The sequence below is a fragment of the Ranitomeya imitator genome, chromosome 3 (genome assembly GCF_032444005.1).
Source record: "Ranitomeya imitator isolate aRanImi1 chromosome 3, aRanImi1.pri, whole genome shotgun sequence".
Taxonomy (NCBI): Eukaryota; Metazoa; Chordata; class Amphibia; order Anura; family Dendrobatidae; genus Ranitomeya; species Ranitomeya imitator.
The window spans coordinates 608,507,431-608,523,749 of NC_091284.1; the positions used below are offsets into that span (position 1 = coordinate 608,507,431).

The window sequence follows — 16,319 nt, forward strand, 5'->3', positions numbered from 1 at the left end:
TATCGCCCATTAGTGCCTTCTATGGTGCCCTCTGCCCTGTGCTGTGTACAGATATTATTCTCGCCCATCCATGGTGCCTCTGCCCTGTGCTGTGTACAGTATACAACGTGTGCACAGAATGTGTTCTCGCCCAGTGCCAGCGGTGCCCTCGGTGCTGTCAGGCGCTACGCACAGCTGAGCCCGGCAGGGGGCGGTGTGTTGTTCCCGGCAGCTCCCGGCATGCTCTGTGTGATGAGACGAAATAGCAGCAGCAGATAATGAAGCTAAGATGGCAGCACTGAGTGTGCAGCTTTCACTTGTGCGGGGCTGAGGTGGAGCTGAGCGGTAGAACCCGGAGCTTGTGGGCACTGGAGCCGTGTGACGGAGCACAGGACGCCGGAGAGGGGCTCTCAGACTCGCTCGCTGTGCGGGGAGGATGGTGAAGGGTCGGGGCGTGGGTTGACTCTGGAATTGCGGTGATTGTCGGTGAGCAGGAGGCTGCACGTCCCGGTAGCGGGAGGACACGGTGAGGCCGGACGTGCCCCAGATGCTGCAGTGACACGCACGCACCGTCTCCACACACCGCCCGAGGAAGATGATGTGCGCAGCAACCGCACCCCCTCCTCCCGCCGCCACCGCCGCCTCATCCGGCCCGGGGGAGCACGGCTTCTTCCCTGCGCCCGCACCTTCCGCGTCCTGCACTGCACGGATCACTATGGCCGGGAGTCAAGAGCTGAGCGCCGGGCCCGACTGCAGGAGCCGCTACCAGCTGCTGTTATCCGGGAAGGCCCTGGCTGACCGCTACCGGCAGATCTACACCGCGGCGGTGACGGACCGAGAGCAGCAGAGCGGACAGGCGGCCAGGTACTGCCCCTCCTCCCCCGCTGCCGGACCTTGTCCCCGGCGGCTGTGTGCATAGTGCCGAGGGTGACATCAGCTGCTGACGGGGTGTATGGGGTCCCCGGTACTGGTGACATCAGCTGCTGACGGGGTGTATGGGGTCCCCGGTACTGGTGACATCAGCTGCTGACGGGGTGTATGGGGTCCCCGGGTACTGGCGACATCAGCTGCTGACGGGGTGTATGGGGTCCCCGGTACTGGTGACATCAGCTGCTGACGGGGTGTATGGGGTCCCCGGTACTGGTGACATCAGCTGCTGACGGGGTGTATGGGGTCCCCGGTACTGGCGACATCAGCTGCTGACGGGGTGTATGGGGTCCCCGGGTACTGGCGACATCAGCTGCTGACGGGGTGTATGGGGTCCCCGGTACTGGTGACATCAGCTGCTGACGGGGTGTATGGGGTCCCCGGTACTGGTGACATCAGCTGCTGACGGGGTGTATGGGGTCCCCGGTACTGGTGACATCAGCTGCTGACGGGGTGTATGGGGTCCCCGGTACTGGTGACATCAGCTGCTGACGGGGTGTATGGGGTCCCCGGTACTGGTGACATCAGCTGCTGACGGGGTGTATGGGGTCCCCGGGTACTGGCGACATCAGCTGCTGACGGGGTGTATGGGGTCCCCGGTACTGGTGACATCAGCTGCTGACGGGGTGTATGGGGTCCCCGGTACTGGCGACATCAGCTGCTGACGGGGTGTATGGGGTCCCCGGGTACTGGCGACATCAGCTGCTGACGGGGTGTATGGGGTCCCCGGGTACTGGTGACATCAGCTGCTGACGGGGTGTATGGGGTCCCCGGTACTGGTGACATCAGCTGCTGACGGGGTGTATGGGGTCCCCGGTACTGGTGACATCAGCTGCTGACGGGGTGTATGGGGTCCCTGGTACTGGTGACATCAGCTGCTGACGGGGTGTATGGGGTCCCCGGTACTGGTGACATCAGCTGCTGACGGGGTGTATGGGGTCCCCGGTACTGGCGACATCAGCTGCTGACGGGGTGTATGGGGTCCCCGGTACTGGCGACATCAGCTGCTGACGGGGTGTATGGGGTCCCCGGGTACTGGCGACATCAGCTGCTGACGGGGTGTATGGGGTCCCCGGGTACTGGCGACATCAGCTGCTGACGGGGTGTATGGGGTCCCCGGGTACTGGTGACATCAGCTGCTGACGGGGTGTATGGGGTCCCCGGTACTGGTGACATCAGCTGCTGACGGGGTGTATGGGGTCCCTGGTACTGGTGACATCAGCTGCTGACGGGGTGTATGGGGTCCCCGGTACTGGCGACATCAGCTGCTGACGGGGTGTATGGGGTCCCCGGTACTGGCGACATCAGCTGCTGACGGGGTGTATGGGGTCCCCGGGTACTGGTGACATCAGCTGCTGACGGGGTGTATGGGGTCCCCGGGTACTGGTGACATCAGCTGCTGACGGGGTGTATGGGGTCCCCGGGTACTGGTGACATCAGCTGCTGACGGGGTGTATGGGGTCCCCGGTACTGGTGACATCAGCTGCTGACGGGGTGTATGGGGTCCCCGGTACTGGTGACATCAGCTGCTGACGGGGTGTATGGGGTCCCTGGTACTGGTGACATCAGCTGCTGACGGGGTGTATGGGGTCCCCGGGTACTGGCGACATCAGCTGCTGACGGGGTGTATGGGGTCCCTGGTACTGGTGACATCAGCTGCTGACGGGGTGTATGGGGTCCCTGGTACTGGTGACATCAGCTGCTGACGGGGTGTATGGGGTCCCTGGTACTGGTGACATCAGCTGCTGACGGGGTGTATGGGGTCCCTGGTACTGGTGACATCAGCTGCTGACGGGGTGTATGGGGTCCCTGGTACTGGTGACATCAGCTGCTGACGGGGTGTATGGGGTCCCTGGTACTGGTGACATCAGCTGCTGACGGGGTGTATGGGGTCCCCGGGTACTGGTGACATCAGCTGCTGACGGGGTGTATGGGGTCCCCGGTACTGGTGACATCAGCTGCTGACGGGGTGTATGGGGTCCCCGGTACTGGGGACATCAGCTGCTGACGGGGTGTATGGGGTCCCCGGGTACTGGCGACATCAGCTGCTGACGGGGTGTATGGGGTCCCCGGGTACTGGCGACATCAGCTGCTGACGGGGTGTATGGGGTCCCCGGTACTGGCGACATCAGCTGCTGACGGGGTGTATGGGGTCCCCGGGTACTGGCGACATCAGCTGCTGACGGGGTGTATGGGGTCCCCGGGTACTGGCGACATCAGCTGCTGACTGGGTGTATGGGGTCCCCGGGTACTGGCGACATCAGCTGCTGACGGGGTGTATGGGGTCCCCGGGTACTGGTGACATCAGCTGCTGACTGACGGGGTATATGTTGCCAGGTTACCCCAATACTGATAGCATTACCTGCAGATGGTGTACATATGGTGCCAGGGTACTTCATTACTGGTGACAGCTGCGGACTGACAGGGTATATGGTGCCAGGCTACTCCATTACTTGTGACAATAGCTGCTGACAGGGTTTATGGGGTGCAGGTGTACCCAGGTACTTTTGCATTAGCTGCTGACAGGGTTATGGGGTACCAGGGTATCCAGGTATTGGTAACTGCAAAGGACTGACAGTCTGTGTGGTGCCAGGGAACCCCAGTAATGGTAGCATTAGCTGCTGACATGGTACATATGGCGCTATGGTACTCCATTACTGGTGACAGCTGCTTCTGTGGACCCCCAATATTGGTGGCATTAGCTGCTGATACATGGGGTATATATGGTGCCAGGGCATTCTGGTACTATATTAGCTGTTGATGGGGTATATGTGCTATCAGGGTACCCCAGCGCTGGTGGCAGAAATGTACAGTATGTGTGGTGTTGGGGTGATGTTAGCTGCTTACAGACGGTGTATATTTAGTGCTATGGTACCTCCAGTACTGATGACATCAGCTGCTGACAGGCAGGGTATGGTGGTGTATGTGGTGCCAGTGTACCACAGTATGCGCTGTATTTGCTGACACAGGTTGGTATATTTACCAATGTTAATTCAGTTGGGCACGGTGGTATATGTGATGCCGACGGGCAGAGTGGTGTATGTGACGCTAGTGGCAGTTGGGCAGGGTGGTATATGTGATGCCGATGGGCAGAGAGGTGTATATGATGCTAGTGGCAGTTGGGCAGGGTGGTGTACCTGATGCTGACGGGCAGAGTGGTGTATGTGACGCTAGTGGCAGTTGGGCAGGGTGGTATATGTGATGCTGACGGGCAGAGTGGTGTATGTGACGCTAGTGGCAGTTGGGCAGGGTGGTATATGTGATGCTGACGGGCAGAGTGATGTATGTGACGCTAGTGGCAGTTGGGCAGGGTGGTATATGTGATGCTGACGGGCAGAGTGGTGTATGTGACGCTAGTGGCAGTTGGGCAGGGTGGTATATGTGATGCTGACGGGCAGAGTGGTGTATGTGACGCTAGTGGCAGTTGGGCAGGGTGGTATATGTGATGCTGACGGGCAGAGTGGTGTATGTGACGCTAGTGGCAGTTGGGCAGGGTGGTGTATGTGACCCCAGTGTTCCCGATACAGGGGACACGGCTCTACATGCCAGTAAAGGAGCGGTCTGTATCTATTGAGCAGGTTATTCCAGGTGAGGTGGCAGGAATTGCTGCTGACAGCAGGCTACCATGTGTGGGTGAGGGGGCATAGTTATGGTGTCTTTGGGGAGTGTGCAGGTTGCTCCCACACTACAGAACTTCTGATTAGGCGAGGGACGAGCCTATTCTCATAGAGCATGGCCTGGGTGCTCCGTGTGGCGTGAATATATTGTCCCTCACACAGTATTTTGGCCATACACAAGTATCCGGCTTTCCTTTATACTTCCTCCTTTGTTATTGTCTCCTGTGTTTTGGCTGCATGGGCAACACCAGCTGATGTGTGTACAGATGGTGGCACTAGGTGACCACTTGCCAGTATATAGGAATAGGTGGCAATGGGCATGTCGCTCTGTTGTGGCAGTGGCTGGGTTTTTTATGTTTCTGACCTGGACTATTCGTTTTTCTTTTTTTTTTTTTTAACCCCTAAATGGAGTGTGACCACTAAGGGCGATGGCATCTGTCTGTCAGCATGTGAAGGGTCAGGCAGAACGTGGTGGCTTGTGTTATGAACACAGATGTGAACCAAGCCTTGGCCATCATTCAGACATTATGTGAATAGCGTAGAACTATTCTCCGTTTGGTCAGTGTCCGTTTTGTCATCCCTTCGTCTCATGCAAAACAAAACTGATGGAGGGTTCCCCTGCTCCTTCCAGCACATAGTGAGACACAGACAGCGATGTACTAAGAAGTCATCGGTGCGCAGTCTGAGGTTTTCATGGACCCTAGTTCAGCACTGGCGAGTTTGATCCCTGACTCCGATCAAAACAGGACATGGATAAAATTAACACGGGCTGGACATGTGAAATGCTCCATATAATGGTGACGTGTTATCAGTGAAATCTGACATTCAAACGAGACCTAATCAATATGGATGATTGCAATTTACTATAAATCAATGTGGCTGTGAGAGTCCCTGGTAACGTCCACCAAGCGACTGTTAGTACTGGTGTGCAGGGATATGACCCCAATGGCGCTGACCTGTTACGTACCATAGTGCTAGAAGTAGATGCTCACATGTCTAGGTGAGATGGTGACTGCAGGCACTGGGTGCGCGCCAGGTGCTAGAGTTCGTGTTTGGAGACCTAGTAGGAGGCTTGCTCCTGTCTGACGCCGACTTCCCACAGGTTTCATTCTAGTGATTTTATTAATGAGCCGATAATGTAATCAATACAAGGGCACTTAAAGGTAAAGTTTAACTGTGAGCAACACACTTTATTGCCGAGCAGAGGAGGACACTATGAGCGGTAAATGATTCCTGAACGTATAGATTATTTTGTGGCGTGTAGGGGCTGAGTAATTTCATCTGTAATCTGCATTATTCTCCCTGGGATCTTTGTTGTCCTGACAGTTCTCGTGTCACGTGTCACAACTCGCCGCCCTGCAGATCTCTGCACACATACACTGCTGCATAGTAATGTGGAGTATCCAGCATATGGCGCTGCATGAATCCGTGTGACACCTCCTGTGTCATCACTTCCAGAAATGCAGATTGTGTAAGAGCTGAGCACAGTGTAGTCGTCCCATGCACAGGGCCTGCATTCCGTGGGTGGACTGCTTCTTTTTTCCCATACTAATGTCACATGATGCGGGGTTCCCACAAGGAGCAGTCCACACCGCATGAAAACAAGCATGACAGGTTCTCCGTACTGGGCTTGACGAGTGTTTGGCTTTGTTACAGGCAGGCTCTACTATCATGGGTGTGGCTGGATGACTTGTACAGCACTGTGTCTAGTTATGTTGGCAGCTTTCTGCTGTCACTAATTTGCGGTAGATGATGGCCTTCTTGAGTTCATAAAATGAACAGTAATATGTCAATTTATGATTAATAGGCACCTGTGAAAATAAGAGGAAAATGCACTGTGTTAAAGGGCTTGTCTAGGCACTAAAAGAACACCTCTGCGACCGCTAAATAAAACGGAATCTTCGCTGTACCGATCCCTGCGGCTCCGGTTTCCTGGGGTTCATCAGTCTCTGTACTTTCTGCGTGGTCCTGATGGACTTGGCACCAATACACTGCAGCCAGTGACTGACTATAAGACCAGATGTAGTGAAATCACATTTCTTTAGATGGTACTGTTTTGCACGCTAATCTGTGTGACAAAATTCTCAAATATGCAGTGTGTGAACATGCCCTAGGAGTGAAGGCTGCATGCTTCAAGAACTGCAGCTAGTTTTCTTATTTTATTTTTTTTCCATATACAGTGGGGCAAAAAAGTATTTAGTCAGTCAGCAATAGTGCAAGTTCCACCACTTAAAAAGATGAGAGGCGTCTGTAATTTACATCATAGGTAGACCTCAACTATGGGAGACAAACTGAGAAAAAAAAATCCAGAAAATCACATTGTCTGTTTTTTTAACAATTTATTTGCATATTATGGTGGAAAATAAGTATTTGGTCAGAAACAAACAATCAAGATTTCTGGCTCTCACAGACCTGTAACTTCTTCTTTAAGAGTCTCCTCTTTCCTCCACTCATTACCTGTAGTAATGGCACCTGTTTAAACTTGTTATCAGTATAAAAAGACACCTGTGCACACCCTCAAACAGTCTGACTCCAAACTCCACTATGGTGAAGACCAAAGAGCTGTCAAAGGACACCAGAAACAAAATTGTAGCCCTGCACCAGGCTGGGAAGACTGAATCTGCAATAGCCAACCAGCTTGGAGTGAAGAAATCAACAGTGGGAGCAATAATTAGAAAATGGAAGACATACAAGACCACTGATAATCTCCCTCGATCTGGGGCTCCACGCAAAATCCCACCCCGTGGGGTCAGAATGATCACAAGAACGGTGAGCAAAAATCCCAGAACCACGCGGGGGGACCTAGTGAATGAACTGCAGAGAGCTGGGACCAATGTAACAAGGCCTACCATAAGTAACACACTACGCCACCATGGACTCAGATCCTGCAGTGCCAGACGTGTCCCACTGCTTAAGCCAGTACATGTCCGGGCCCGTCTGAAGTTTGCTAGAGAGCATTTGGATGATCCAGACAAGTTTTGGGAGAATGTCCTATGGTCTGATGAAACCAAACTGGAACTGTTTTGTAGAAACACAAATTGTCGTGTTTGGAGGAAAAAGAATACTGAGTTGCATCCATCAAACACCATACCTACTGTAAAGCATGGTGGTGGAAACATCATGCTTTGGGGCTGTTTCTCTGCAAAGGGGCCAGGACGACTGATCTGGGTACATGAAAGAATGAATGGGGCCATGTATCGTGAGATTTTGAGTGCAAACCTCCTTCCATCAGCAAGGGCATTGAAGATGAAACGTGGCTGGGTCTTTCAACATGACAATGATCCAAAGCACACCGCCAGGGCAACAAAGGAGTGGCTTCGTAAGAAGCATTTCAAGGTCCTGGAGTGGCCTAGCCAGTCTCCAGATCTCAACCTTATAGAAAACCTTTGGAGGGAGTTGAAAGTCCGTGTTGCCAAGCGAAAAGTCAAAAACATCACTGCTCTAGAGGAGATCTGCATGGAGGAATGGGCCAACATACCAACAACAGTGTGTGGCAACCTTGTGAAGACTTACAGAAAACGTTTGACCTCTGTCATTGCCAACAAAGGATATATTACAAAGTATTGAGATGAAATTTTGTTTCTGACCAAATACTTATTTTCCACCATAATATGGAAATAAAATGTTAAAAAAACAGACAATGTGATTTTCTGGATTTTTTTTCTCAGTTTGTCTCCCATAGTTGAGGTCTACCTATGATGTAAATTACAGACGCCTCTCATCTTTTTAAGTGGTGGAACTTGCACTATTGCTGACTGACTAAATACTTTTTTGCCCCACTGTATATCTGGTTCAAGAAAGACATCGGCAGTGATCACAACTTTTTAGGCCAATACGACATGGCTGGAGCTAGACTAATTCATAAAATACCAAGACATGAGCGTTCATTCCCCAAAGTGTTTGGATTCTATGTTGTTTCTGACCTTTTCTTTGCCATAGACTCTCTCTGATCTTGTAGATCAATAAAAGTCGGAGATGCTGGTCATTCAGTACAGTTGTCATGTTTTCCACCAGTAAAGGTTATTGGTATCAGGCCGGGTTCTCTCTGGGATGTTTTCCTTGCTTTGCAGTGTGAGGCAGAGGAGCCAGTATTCTTACCATGGTCTGCCCGGTTCACTGATCACTCCCCATTGTACTAAGATAGCAGGGCTCTGAATTGTATTGCTCTTCTACCTATGGGCTGTAGGGGTCATGCACTGATGAGCCCCAGGTGCAGATTACTTTCATTCCGTTGATCTGTTCATCTTTCCTCAATATATGCTGTACTTTTTTTGTCTGTTTCTTTTAGGCCTTTTTCACACTTCCGTTTTTACAATCTGCCCAGGATCCGTCAAAATGTTGAAAAGACGGATTCTGTGCAGATTGTAAAAGAAAGGGTGCACTGGGTCTGTTTTTCTGACGGACTTGTCGAGGCTAAGTTCACCTGTTGTGTATGCGTCTTTGCCGCAGTTTTCCGCTGCAAAAACGCATACACAACACAGCCCATGTTAAAAATAATAATTAAAAAAAATCACAATATTCTTACCTTCCGGCGTCCCGTGCAGCCTTCCCGATTCTCGCAATGCTGCCGGCAGCTGCCGTTCCCAGTAATGCCTTGCGAGACAATGACCTCTGATAACATAGCGGTCTTGCGAGACCGTGACGTCATCCGGTCATTTCGCAAGGCATTCCTGGATTTTGTGGTGTAAAATTAAAGCCGGTGTGAATTCAGTCTTGCAGGAATGTTTGCATGGGGAATAATAAATTCTTCTTGTCCACTCTTCTGATTTTTCTCTCAGTTGTAGGCTGTGCTCCCATGGTCCTTCTGGTTTAATTCATGAAGGGATCTTTTTGGGGGGTTAGGCCAGGCGTACCCTGATGCATGCAGCTGTATTTCTCTGTTTTGATCTGGCAATTTGCAACCCAGGTTCTGATGCTGATATGAAATCATTTTTCATTCATATTTGATAGATGGAGTCTTACTTACTGAGAAACAGGGCTGTGGAGCTGAAAAGTCAAACCACCAACTCTGACTCCTCAATTTCCAATTTCCGTCTCCATTTCTGACTCCACAGCACTACTGAGCATGTACCGTACATAAAGTGCAGCACAGATTCATCTCACCTAAAAGCTGAGATCCTTAGATCAGGACTAGAACAGACATTTATAGGACATTTCAGAACTTTTCTAAATTCTTTTTATACCGACTCCACCAAAATGGACACCGACTCTGACTTCACAGCCCTGATTTTTAACCCCTTTACCCCCAAGGGTGGTTTGCACGTTAATGACCGGGCCAATTTTTACAATTCTGACCACTGTCCCTTTATGAGGTTATAACTCTGGAACGCTTCAATGGATCCTGGTGATTCTGACATTGTTTTCTCGTGACATATTGTACTTCATGACAATGGTAAAAATTCTTTGATAGTACCTGCGTTTATTTGTGAAAAAAACGGAAATTTGGCGAAAATTATGAAAATTTCGCAATTTTCCAACTTTGAATTTTTATGCAATTAAATCACAGAGATATGTCACACAAAATACTTAATAAGTAACATTTCCCACATGTCTACTTTACATCAGCACAATTTTGGAACCAAAATTTTTTTTTGTTAGGGAGTTATAAGGGTTAAAAGTTGACCAGCAATTTCTCATTTCTACAACACCATTTTATTTTAGGGACCACATCTCATTTGAAGTCATTTTGAGGGGTCTATATGATAGAAAATACCCAAGTGTGACACCATTCTAAAAACTACACCCCTCAAGGTGCTCAAAACCATATTCAAGAAGTTTATTAACCCTTCTGGTGCTTCACAGGAATTTTTTGAATGTTTAAATAAAAATGAACATTTAACTTTTTTTCACAAAAAATTTAATTCAGCTCCAATTTGTTTTATTTTACCAAGGGTAGCAGGAGAAAATGGACCCCCAACATTGTTGTACAATTTGTCCTGAGTATGCCAATACCCCACATGTGGGGGTAAACCACTGTTTGGGCGCATGGCAGAGCTCGGAAGCGAAGGAGTGCCATTTGACTTTTCAATGCAAAATTGACTGGAATTGAGATGGGACGCCATGTTTCGTTTGGAGAGCCCCTGATGTGGCTAAACATTGAAACCTCCCACAAGTGACACCATTTTGGAAACTAGACCCCCTAAGGAACTCATCTAGATGTGTTGTGATAGCTTTGAACCCCCAAGTGTTTCACTACAGTTTATAACGCAGAGCCGTGAAAATAAAAAATCTTTTTTTCCCCCACAAAAAATATGTTTTAGCCCCGAGTTTTGTATTTTCCCAAGGGTAACAGGAGAAATTGGACCCCAAAAGTTGTTGTCCTATTTGTCCTGAGTACGCTGATACCCCATATGTTGGGGTAAACCCCTGTTTGGGCACACGGGAGAGCTCGGAAGGGAAGAAGCACTGTTTTACTTTTTCAACGCAGAATTGGCTGGAATTGAGATCGGACGCCATGTCGCGTTTGGAGAGCCCCTGATGTGCCTAAACAGTGGAAACCCCACAATTATAACTGAAACCCTAATCCAAACACATCCCTAACCCTAATCCCAACAGTAACCCTAACCACACCTCTAACCCAGACACACCCCTAACCCTAATCCCAACCCTATTCCCAACCGTAAATGTAATCTAAACCCTAACTGTAACTTTAGCCCCAACCCAAACTGTAGCCCTAGCCCTAACCCTAGCCCTAATCCTAACCCTAGCCCTAACCCTAGCCCTAACCCTAGCCCTAACCCTAATGGGAAAATGGAAATAAATACATTTTTTTATTTTTCCCTAACTAAGGGGGTGATGAAGGGGGGTTTGATTTACTTTTATAGCGGGTTTTTTAGCGGACTTTTATGATTGGCAGCCGTCACACACTGAAAGACGCTTTTTATTGCAAAAAATATTTTTTGCGTTACCACATTTTGAGAGCTATAATTTTTCTATATTTTGGTCCACAGAGTCATGTGAGGTCTTGTTTTTTGCGGGACGAGTTGATGTTTTTATTGGTTACATTTTCGGGCACGTGACATTTTTTGATCGCTTTTTATTCCGATTTTTGTGAGGCAGAATGACCAAAAACCAGCTATTCATGAATTTCTTTTGGGGGAGGCGTTTATACCGTTCCGCGTTTGGTAAAATTGATAAAGCAGTTTTATTCTTCGGGTCAGTACGATTACAGCGACACCTCATTTATATCATTTTTTTATGTTTTGGCGCTTTTATATGATAAACTATTTTATAGAAAAAATAATTATTTTGGCATCGCTTTATTCTCAGGACTATAACTTTTTTGCTGATGATGCTGTATGGCGGCTCGTTTTTTGCGGGACAAGATGACGTTTTCAGCGGTACCATGGTTATTTATATCTGTCTTTTTGATCGCGTGTTATTCCACTTTTTGTTCGGCGGTATGATAATAAAGCGTTGTTTTTTGCCTCGTTTTTTTTTTTTTTTTCCTTACGGTGTTTACTGAAGGGGTTAACTAGTGGGCCAGTTTTATAGGTCGGGCCGTTACGGACGCGGCGATACTAAATATGTGTACTTTTATTATTATTTTTTTTTTATTTAGATAAAGAAAAGTATTTATGGGAATAATATTTTTTTTTTTTTTCATTATTTTGGAATATTTTTTTTTTATTTTTTTTTTTTACACATTTGAAATTTTTTTTTTTTTTTACTTTGTCCCAGGGGGGGACATCACAGATCAGTGATCTGACAGTTTGCACAGCACTCTGTCAGATCACTGATCTGACATGCAGCGCTGCAGCCTTCACAGTGCCTGCTCTGAGCAGGCTCTGTGAAGCCACCTCCCTCCCTGCAGGACCCGGATCCGCGGCCATCTTGGATCCGGGGCTCGAGCAGGGAGGGAGGGAGGTAAGACCCTCGCAGCAACGCGATCACATCGCGTTGCTGCGGGGGGCTCAGGGAAGCCCGCAGGGAGCCCCCTCCCTGCGCGGTGCTTCCCTGCACCGCCGGCACATCGCGATCATCTTTGATCGCGGTGTGCCAGGGGTTAATGTGCCGGGGGCGGTCCGTGACCGCTCCTGGCACATAGTGCCGGATGTCAGCTGCGATAGGCAGCTGACACCCGGCCGCGATCGGCGGCGCTCCCCCCGTGAGCGCCGCCGATCGCGCTGGACGTACAATCCCGTCCATGGTCATAGGGGCCCACCCCACATGGACGGGATAGTACGTCCGATGTCAGAAAGGGGTTAAGACCTACAGTAGGGAAAATTACAGTAAGTATTTGATACACTGCTGATTTTCAAGTTTTCCCATCTACAAAGAATGGAGAGGTCTGTAAAATTTTATTGTAGTTACATTTCAACTGAGACAGAATCTTATAAGAAATTTTTTTTACAGGAAATCGCATTTGATTTTTACAGATTTCATGCAAGAAAATGCAAATTAAGTTCTTTTTTTATTGTATCAGATATTTAATATTTGGTACAGAAAACTTTATTTCCAATTAGAGGTCAGATGTTTCCTGTAATTCTTGACCAGGTTTGCACACACTGGAGCAGGGATTTTGGCCCACTCCTCCATACAGATCTTCTCTAGATCTTTCAGGTTTCGGGGCTGTCACTGGGCAATATTGAGTTTTAGCTCCCTCCTAAGATTTTTCAATTAGCTTCAGGTCTGGAGACTGACTAGGTCACTCCAGGACACTGAAATTCTCCTTACAGAGCTACTCCTTAGTTTCCCTGGCTGTGTGTTTTGGGTCATTGTCATGCTGGAAGACCCAGCCACGACCCATTTTCAACGCTCTTAATGTGGGAAGGAGGTTGTTGGTCAAAATCTTGCGATACATGACCCCATCCATCTTCCCATTAGTACGATGCAGTTATCCCCTTTGCAGTAAAAACATCCCCAAGTATGATGTTTCCCCCACCATGCTACACGGCTGGGAGGGTGTTCTTGGGGTTGTACTCATTCCTCCAAACCAATGTGTGGAGTTGATACCAAATAGTTCTGTTTTGGTCTCCTCTGACCACATAGCCTTCTCTGGATTCATCCAAATGGTCATTGTCAAACTTCAAACAGGCTTGGACATTTGCTGGCGTGAGCAGGGGGACTTTGCCTGGCCTGCAGGATTTTAATCCATGATGGCGCAGTATGTTACTAACAGTAATGTTTGAGACTGTTGTCCCAGCTCTCTTCAGGTCATTAACCAGGTCCCCCAGTGTAGTTCTTGGCTGATTCCTGACCGTTAACAAAATCATCTTTACCCTATGTGATAAGATCTTGCATGAAGCCTCAGATGAGGAAGATTAACAGGCATCTTGTTTGTTCCATTTTCTAATAATTGTGCCAACAGTTGTTGCTTTCTCACCATATTGCTTGCCTATGGACCTGTAGCCCATCCAAGCCTTGTGCAGGTCTACAATTTTGTAGTAGTAGGAGGGCTTCTAAAAGAAAAACTAACAGGTCTGTGAGCGCCAGAATTCCTGCTGGTTGGCAGGTGATCAAATACTTATTTCATGCACTAAAATGAAAATTAATTATGGTATGTAAAAATGATACAATGTGATTTTCTGGTTTTCATTTTTATATAGTCTCTTACAGTTGAAGTGTAACTATGATAAAAAATAACAAACCTGTCCATTTTCTTCTTGTGGGTGGGAACACTTGCAAAATTGGCAGTGTATTAAATACTGATTTTACCCACTGTAGGGTCTTGTTCTGTTTGTAGACATTACTAACCTTTATGACTTTGCTTCTTGTGGGTGTCGGATTTGTAGGTAAACCTAATCTAGTTTCTAGGTACAAATAACTACAGTAAGGGTACCGTCACACAGTGCCATTTTGATCGCTACGACGGTACGATTTGTGACGTTCCAGCGATATCCATACGATATCGCTGTGTCTGACACGCAGCAGCGATCAGGGACCCTGCTGAGAATCGTACGTCGTAGCAGATCGTTTGGAACTTTCTTTCGGCGCTGGATCTCCCGCTGTCATCGCTCGATCGGTGTGTGTGACACCGATCCAGCGATGCATTCGCTTGTAACCAGGGTAAACATCGGGTTACTAAGCGCAGGGCCGCGCTTAGTAACCCGATGTTTATCCTGGTTACCATCGTAAATGTAAAAAAAAACCAAACAGTACATACTTACATTCCGGTGTCCGTCAGGTCCCTTGCCGTCTGCTTCCCGCACTGACTGACTGCCGGCCGTAAAGTGAAAGCAGAGCACAGCGCGCTGTGCTGTGCTTTCACTTGACGGCCGGCAGTCAGTCAGTGCAGGAAGCAGACGGCAAGGGACAGACACCGGAATGTAAGTATGTAGTTTTTTTTTTTTTACGCTGGTAACCAGGGCAAACATCGGGTTACTAAGCGCGGCCCTGCGCTTAGTAACCCGATGTTTACCCTGGTTACCCGGGGATTTCGGCATCGTTGGTCGCTGGAGAGCTGTCTGTGTGACAGCTCTCCAGCGACCACACGACTTACCAACGATCGCTGGTCGTGATCGTTGGTAAATCGTATAGTGTAACGGTACCCTAAGACTAGGTTCCCACACATAGTGCTCGTCACTCAGCACTGTCAGGGCTTCCAGCATTATCCCTGAGAAGCAGGATTTCTACCTGAAGGAGCTATTCATGACACTGTCACTATGGAAGGTGTCTCCATTGTGGCAGTGTTTGTCTTTTTCAGAAATACATGTCAGACTATGCAGAATATCTCCAAAAAAAACAAAATCTTGTTTTTTTTTTTTTTTGGTGCAACTATGGAAGCTCCTGTGCAGTGCTGAGTGTCAAGCACTGTGTGTGAGAGCTTAGCCTGAATAGACAGGGCATGGACTACTGCATGGTAGTCTGTAAGATTGGCCTCCGCACAGTCCAGGTGGGATCCGTCCTCATGCTGTATATCTATGCAGAGCAGAGCTGGATAATTGAGTTCTCTTTATTCTAACCATCAATAATGTCAGTGCTGTCTCGGAGCATTACACATGCGGCACAATTACATCATAGGTCTATTTCAGGATGCTGACATCATTTTATACACGTAATTCCTTAATGCGTTTGCACTTTTAGTATGTTTTACTGGTTTAGGAAAAAATCTTGGTGCAAGTGAACCACAAATTCAGTATAACTGTCCGTTTTGCTAATGCATTATTAGGTGGTATCTATGCTGTACACTACAGCACAAGGTCGGATGGAAAGGACCGCATATATTACACAGGGGTCATGGCATCTGCTCTTTGTAGCCCCTCCGATTGCTTTTGTTGCAACACCCACAAGCCTCATCTGTCATTCTGCAGCATAAAATGAAGCAGTTACTTCCACGGCAGCAATCTTTAGTCAGGCCAGAGTTCAGAGATACTAAAAAACACTACTGAAGCTATTTTTTTTTTTGTTTCTGGTGTACATTTCCATGTGCACTTTGTTTATTTGATCTTAGTAGGATATGCCAAAAGTGTGTCCTTATGGCGGCTGTCAGGGCGCGGGCACTATTTCTCTCAACCATCTCTGCCCCTATTCCCCTTGTGCGTGTGTAAGGACCGTGAGGAAACAAAGCTGTCAACTATCTTCATGAGAACCTGTCATCAGGTCAAATGTGGCCAGGTTTTGCATTTTTATTCTTCCTGCTCATCTGAGTAATCCATATTTTTACTTTTTTTGTTCTTTAAACGCCTACACTTTTAACCCCTTTCTGCCATTGGACGGAATAGTACGTCCGATGGCAGTACCCCGCTTCAATGTGGGCTCTGGCGGTGAGCCCACATCAAAGCCTGGACATGTCAGCTGTTTTGAATCTCGATCCACCTGTGCCTATTAGGCTAGGTTCACATTGCATTAGTGCAA

The 16,319-nt window shown here is 48.4% G+C and overlaps 1 protein-coding gene across 16 annotated transcripts in view; it reads left to right on the forward strand.

Annotated features, from left to right (window-relative positions):
* The first annotated feature begins 233 nt into the window (after positions 1 to 233).
* The window catches only part of MYCBP2 (MYC binding protein 2), a 380,821-nt gene continuing 364,735 nt past the window's right edge, over positions 234 to 16,319 (forward strand). For all 16 annotated transcript variants that reach the window (XM_069758078.1, XM_069758080.1, XM_069758086.1 and 13 more), the window contains exon 1: positions 234 to 843. In XM_069758078.1, coding sequence (XP_069614179.1) covers positions 575 to 843 — 269 coding nt within the window. In that variant the 5' untranslated portion in view covers positions 234 to 574. The remainder of the gene's footprint in view (positions 844 to 16,319) is intronic.